The sequence below is a fragment of the Nanorana parkeri genome, unplaced genomic scaffold (genome assembly GCF_000935625.1).
Source record: "Nanorana parkeri isolate BGI_ZX_2015 unplaced genomic scaffold, ASM93562v1 scaffold569, whole genome shotgun sequence".
Taxonomy (NCBI): Eukaryota; Metazoa; Chordata; class Amphibia; order Anura; family Dicroglossidae; genus Nanorana; species Nanorana parkeri.
The window spans coordinates 24,660-31,939 of NW_017306837.1; the positions used below are offsets into that span (position 1 = coordinate 24,660).

The 7,280-nt window shown below is 46.4% G+C and overlaps 1 protein-coding gene across 2 annotated transcripts in view; it reads right to left on the bottom strand.

Moving 5' to 3' along the window:
* LOC108791717 (annexin A1-like) overlaps positions 1-7,280 on the bottom strand; it is a 34,083-nt gene that overhangs the window by 17,707 nt on the left and 9,096 nt on the right. For both annotated transcript variants that reach the window (XM_018562278.1, XM_018562277.1), the window contains exons 7-8: positions 6,249-6,305; positions 140-233 (exon numbers count right to left, since the gene is read on the bottom strand). In XM_018562278.1, coding sequence (XP_018417780.1) covers positions 140-233; positions 6,249-6,305 — 151 coding nt within the window. The remainder of the gene's footprint in view (positions 1-139; positions 234-6,248; positions 6,306-7,280) is intronic.

The window sequence follows — 7,280 nt, forward strand, 5'->3', positions numbered from 1 at the left end:
GATTGCAGATAGCAAGGGAAGCAATGGCTTCTTTACTATCTGCAGGTTTTTTGCTTTGTTTTTTTTTTTAGTATTCTGACAGCTGCTGCAACTACAGGAAGGTTACTAGAATCCAGCAGCTCCATCAGCCCCAACTTACCTTTCTGGAGATGGGGAAAGCTACGAGTAGTCAGTATGTTGATGAAAACAGGTACATCTGCTCCTTTTTTATGTTCGCCAGCTTCAAAAAGAGCCTGGGAAAAATGAAATACAATTTTATATGGGCGATACCAAACACTGTAAATACTACTGTGCATTAAATACCTTTACAACTCACTTTAGATGTAATGTATGTAAACTAAAGGCAAAATCGTATTTAAGAGTGGCGAGGGGTTAGAACGACTGCCAGGTTTTTATTTTTGTCTGTGTTCCTGTTCGGGAGATTTACTCTTATTGTCCTGATTACCATCACCCGGAAAGAAAGTGAGGGTAAATTCAAAATGTTGGAGTTGCCACCAGAATGTGCATAGAGGGGAAATCTTCCAGTGGGGACACTTGTTCCTGTTCCCTCACATTGGACAGATTTTCTCTCATTTCTTGTGAAGTCTACAAGACAGGAAGTAAAGGTGAATCTCCCTAATTATACACACATCACAAAAAAAATAAAATAAATAAAACACACGACTCTCCCGTATTCTATCCAAAACAAAAAAGTTTTGGCTTTAGATATATTTTCATATGTGGTCCAAAAAGTATTCTCCTACCTAACATGCGTCATGCAGTAGGCATATATGTACAGTCATTTTTCCAATGTGTATCGGGGGAAGGATTCTTTCACACTTTTTTTAAATGGCAAAACATTTAAGTTTTGTTGTAAAGCCAAGTTTTTTTTATTGTTGTAAATGCCCCCACTGGGTAGATTCACCCCTAATCTTAGTGACCATTGTTGTCAAGACCGAAAGTGAGGAAAGAAAAAAAAAAAAAAACAACAAAAAAGAAACCCATTTAGAGTTGACCCAGAACACAAAAGGTTCGGGGAAATCCGACCCAGGGACAACAGGAAAATTCTCCTTACTTTGTCCTTGCTGCTCTCCATCCTGAACTCCTCTCTAGCAGTTGCAGGCTCACAGTGGAGCCTGATGATCACAAGCTGGGACTGCTAGCTGCAGGTATGTGGAAGAATTTGGATGGTTGTAAGTCACCCAAATCACTCTTACTACAAAGAGGAGATCTACAGAAACTTACTGTACATTGTAGACCTTTGAAAATATTAGTTACCTGCCTGTTTGACTTAATGCCATTAACTTTACAACTGTTGTCAGCTACACTTGTTTAGGAACTGAACATTTACAAGGTTATTCACTACGCTGCCGAAGTCAGCCGAGTGAATAACCGAGCTGAAGTGACAGAGCCGAACGACGTTCGGCTATTCACTCCGGCTCAGTACGGCTGATTTCAGCTGTACAGCGGCTGAAATCAGCCATGCATCGGCTGCCTTCCGTCAGCCGAACATGCCGAAGTGCAGAGGGAGTTCGACTAAGCCGATCCAACATCTGGATCGCCTGAGCTGAAGGTCCGGCAGCTCACTCACTGCCGTTCGCCCCTATTCTCATAGAGGCCGAACGGCAGTGAGTGAATAGCTGAATACCGCTGAGCAGCATTTGGCTTGGCTATTCTGCTCGGTACCTCCGTGGTACCAAGCAGAATAGAAAATCAGTAAAAAGAGTTGTGTAAAAAAAATGAAGGTTGAAAAAATATTTTACAAATGTAAACAAATAGTTAAATTAAAAGATATATAAAAAATAAAGAGGGAAGAAAAACAATTGGGGGGAGCTAGAAGTGACAGCTAGCTCCACCCAACTGTTTCCTATTGGCCGGCACCTGCTAGAGTCTTCTACCTGGTCCCGATCAATGAACAACTGGGCCGGCTCAGCCAAGTTATTGTTTATGGCGGATCAGCGTCCCCAGGTCATTTGGGAACGCTGAGCTGTCATTACAACTCCGCCCAGCTGTCATTTGCAGGGAGAACGGCTGGCCTTCAGCTGTCACATTGGCTCAGTCGAGCCGAAGCATATGCCTTCAGCTCGGCTGAGCCGATCGGCCGCCTTCCGCAGCTGTACGGGATATTTTGAATAGCCCGTACAGCAGCCCTCCGACTGAACCGAAGAGAGCGGAAGGATCAGCCGAAAGCTACGGTTGTATACTTCAGCTCAATAACAAATAACCCCCTTAATTTCTCTTGTCACAATCATAGGAAACTGCAGTTACTTGCAGCATTATTAGTGACTATGTCACTAGGTGGCTGTGTTGCATAATGCAACTGGCTCTACTGAATTACTAATCAAACCTACATCTATCCCGGGCTAGAATGGAAATTTAGACATTAAATATATTAAATCCATTTCTGATATAAACAAGGGGAATTCAAAGCATAACTATTTTTAGTAACATTCAGGGCCCCTATGATGTTAATTAGGTCTGGGCACCCAAATAGTATTTAGGGAACCACTAATCCCCTCAGTTGCTGGAACAAACCACTTTCAGGATATGATCAAATCAGATGCAGACTAAACATTTGTCTACAGCCATTCAGTTTGGGTGGGGGGCTGGCTCAGCGACGCCCTATAGAGGGCCCACAAAAAGTTGCTTCACAAGGCAGCTGATGGCTCTCATTTTTAACATCAAGAACCAAATGTTTGCCAATGTTTACTTAGAGAGCCAATCCCAGATTCAATAACTGCCTGTTTGACTTAATTATGTCATTACTTTGCAACTGTTCCCAGATACACTTGTTTAGGAACTGAACATTTTATTTCTTTTGTCACAATAATAGGAAACTGCAGTTACTTGCAGCAATATTCGTAACTGCTCCACAAGGTGGCTTTGTTGTATAAAGCAACTGGCTCTACTGAATTACTAATAAAACCTACATCTATCCCGGTCTAGAATGGAAATTTAGACATCTATTAAATATATTAAATCCATTTCTGATATAAACATAAAAGGGAATTATTCAAAAGCATAACTATTTTTAGTAGCATCCTTTATCAGCAGCCAAGCTCCCCTGAGCCTGACCTTGTGCCATACTCACACAGGTACTCGTTGATGGCCCTCTGCTGCAGTATTGCCAAAGTGGGGTTCCACTTGGTGGGCATGTCACCAGTGGCGTAACCAGAGTTCTGGGCGCCCGGGGCAGAATTCTTTTTTTCGCCCCCCCCCATTATATAAACAACCACTGGAACTGTACCCTGCACCCCCCCCCAAGCCGAAAGTGCCATTTTCGGCTGGCGCCCCCCCTTCACTTTTCGCCCGCGCCCCAGCTGCCCCCCGGTTGTTACGCCACTGCATGTCACAAATCAGACGGTTTGTAGGCAGGTGGAATTCATGTTGAATTTCAGCCAGACAAACACTGGTCTGTCTGGTCTGTCTGGTCTGCCTCGGAAGATCTTGCAACCCTGGGTACCTGGTTAAGAAACGCTGTACCACCAAATTGAGGATGTGTGCCAAGCATGGTACATGTGTCAACTTTCCCAGGCATAGGACGGAGAAAAGGCTGCTGCCATGGTCGCATACAATCATTCCCGGCTCAAGCTGCCATGGTGTTAACCACCTCTGGGCCTGGCCCTGCAGAGCTGACAGAATCTCTGCCACGGTGTGGCTCCTATCCCCTAGACAAACCAGCTCAAGCACTGCATGGCATCTTTTTGCCTGACCAGTTGCGTAGACCCTTGAACGCTTACGGTGAACTGCTGCTTCACCAGACAATTTTGCAGAAGAGGCCATCGTGGAGGATGAAGAGGAGAGGGTGGAACAGACAGATCTCACATCATAAGGTTTTTGGGGGCATGGTGGCAGAACAAGCTCCAGCATAGAGCCCCATCCTGGGTCCCTCCGAGCTGCAAGCAGAGTTACCCAGTGTGCAGTGAAGGAAATATAACATCCCTGACCATGCCTGCTGGACCACGTGTCAGCGGTAATGTGAACCTTGCTGCTGAATGCCTTGTCCAACGAGAACAAAATATTGCCTTACACATGCTGGTACAAATTGACTGACACGAATGGTCTTACGTGAAAAGAAATGGCTTTAGGGAACCTGCCACTGTGGTACAGCACATTCTGCAATATCACAGAAGGGGGCAGAGTCCACCAGATGGAAAGGCAGCAGTTGTAAAGCTAGCAGTTTGGCCAAGCTGGCATTTAGACGCTGAGCATGTGGATGGGTGGGACAGTATTTTGTTTCCGCTGCAGCAGCAAAATTGGACTACTAAAATCTACAGCTGGTGGGCTGCTGGCAGATTTGGTGGAATGACCTGTGACACCCATTGCTATGCCATCATCCCTTTCAGTGGCGGTTGTTGACATGGCAATGCGTATAGTGGGGGTAGAGATGACAGATGAGGAGCGAGGAGAAGTGTGGCCCTTTCTATGGTGCTGTTGCCAACGGGCTGCGTGGCAGGTGGTCAGATGTCTCTTCAAGCACGTGGTACCCAATCGGTTGATGTTTTTGCCACGTGTGATGGGAGACAACAGCACACTGCACCTGTGCAGCTCTGCCTTCTGATGCAATGGGCTGGCTGCTCTTACGGCAGCCCCTGCAGGAGATCCTGCCTTGTTGGGGTTCTGCCTCCTCCTCACTTTCCTCCTCTGTCCGATCAGGCACCCAAGTAGAGTCAGTGACCTCTTCATCATCATCCCCCCTGTCCTCGTCACTGGAGCCAACCTGCCAGCATGCTGCGGCTGGGGGAACAAGAGTGCCAGTTTGTTGTCCATCATTGGCACTCCCTTCCTCAACCTCAGAGCCAACCTCAGACCATTGGAATTGCTGTGCATCCTCCAGCAGCAGGTCCCTAACTGTTTTTTGAAACAATTCAGCTCACTCCTCCATGCAAGGAGGCAGAATAGGGTGCTTTGGCAGCTGCGGTGGACTGGGAACCAGTATGAGCCTGGGTGACAGAGGAGGAGGATGGCTTAGTTATCCAATCCAACACCTCTTTTGTATGTTCTGGCTGAATAACATGGCCAGCACCAGATAAAAAGGACAAGCGTGCCCTGCCTGCAGAGGATGCACCACGTCATCGACTTTGGCCTGCGTACACAGAGGCTGCTTGCCCTTTTATTGCTGCATGGGAGAGTCTGCCTCTCCTTGTTGGCCTTTCCGACATGAGGCTGTTCTGCTAGAGAACTCTGCTATAACCTCCAAAATACGCCCCTTCCTCACCAATGAAACCGCTAAATTTCTCATCCACTCCCTTGTTATCTCCCATCTTAACTATTGCAACTCAATCCTCATTGGCCTTCCACTACACAGGCTACCCCTCCCCCCCTTCAGTCTATCATAAATGCTGCTGCTAGACTCATCCACCTGACCAACCGCTCAATGTCAGCAACCCCCCTCTGTCAATCCCTGCACTGGCTTCCACCCACCCAAAAGATAAAATTCGAAATATTAACAATCATATATCTCAAACCTTGTCTCAAAATACCATCATAACCGTCCCCCCGCTCCTCCCAAGACCTCCTGCTTTCCAGCTCCCTTGTCAACTTCTCCCATACTCGCCTCCAGGACTTATCTAGAGTCTCTCTCATCCTCTGGAACTCTTTACCCTAATCTGTGCGTCTATCTCCCAACTTTACTGCCTTTAGGTGTTCCCTACAGACTTATCTCTTCAGGGAAGCCTATCCCACCTCAACCTAACCACTAACCATCACATTCTCAAACAATTCATCCCCACACAGCTACCTCCTCATGTATTACTTGCATCTCCCTTTTAGATTGTAAGCCATCACAGGCAGGGCCCTCGTTACCATCTTGTCTTGAATTGTATTGTGATTTTAAGGTCTTCCTCATATTGTAAACCACTGCACAAACTGTTGGCGCTATATAAATCCTGAACAACAACAGCCTGAACAACCTGAACAACAACCACAACCTCTCTTTTTTAACTCCAGCAACACACTATGTAGGGTAGCAGTGTAAGCAGCCTCATATAGAGTGCTGCTGGGACTTAGCAGTGAGCCCTGATTGGGCAAAGTCTTGCTATGCAATGATTTAATAGGAAGTGCTTAACTTGTAAAAATATTATTTCATATTTGTATTTTTCATTTGTGTATTTTTTATCCTTAGCCGAATCCACAGATCATTGTGCACGTATATTTTCTGAATAAAAATGATCTTGAAAAATCCAAATTTTAATTTTGAGTGACATAATAACACTACAATAGCTTCTAATCACAAACTGTATATACAGTACTGTACAACACTGTCTTACCCTGGCATCCTTCTCAACAAGTTCATCGTTCACACGTGGATCTTCATTTCGTGCACACTACAAGATATTAAACAATGTTATTCCAATTAAAGCAATATATTACAAAGTTATGTTTAAAAACATAAAATATGCATTCCCTATTCCCCAGGAGTACAAGATCGAATTACCATCCCTGGAGGCTGTAGGCACACAGCCTGTCATTGCTACTTACCGTCCACAATCCAGTGCCGCCTTTGCTTCTATGGCGCATGGATGCGTGCACTTCCAGATTTTACCTGGAGTGTGGTGGCCATGTCCAATTAGGGGGGCATCCACCCCTTGACATGCTGCAGCCAATCAGAGTAGTGCATTTCCCCTCTCTGGTTGCAGCCAATTAGAGTGCTACTCTTCTATCCCTGTCAGACTGTGACCAATGTGTACAGCACCGTTCTTCCCCTGTCAGCTTGTGACTGAAGAAAGTGGTACCTTCTTACTACTCTCCTTATTTAAACTTGGTGCAGCTGATGGCTTGCTGCCCGAGCAACACTTCTGCAAGCTAGCTGCCGAGCTCCTGGTGTGCCTTTCTCCATTCCATCCTGCGACCTTCTATTGCAGGGCTCAATTTCCACTCACCTGCTTTTTGCGAGTAAAAATAAAGTGAGGGCGAGTGGAAATTTGGGTCTCCAAAGTACCGGTCCGCGGGCCCAACTGTGGCCCGCGAGTCGGTACTATGTGGCCCGCAGACAGCTGACATGTCAGGCACGCAGTCACAGACTGCATACCTGACTTGCGGGAGCAGCTCCACAGTCTGCATCTGTGTCGGATGTAGACCGCAGAGCTGCTCCTGTCAGCTCTGGCTTCCTTCGGCCGGATCTCTGACAGTTCTGAGCTCCGTCCGAAATCAAGCATGTATTAGTGAGGTCTGCAGACCTCACTAATCACCCCCAGATAACCAGGGATCCATCTGCCTCCCCACTGCCTCCTCCCTGCAAAGCCGTGAACAGGTGAGGGGGCTCGGGGAGGGCAGTGTATTATTATTTTGTGTCTGCGGGG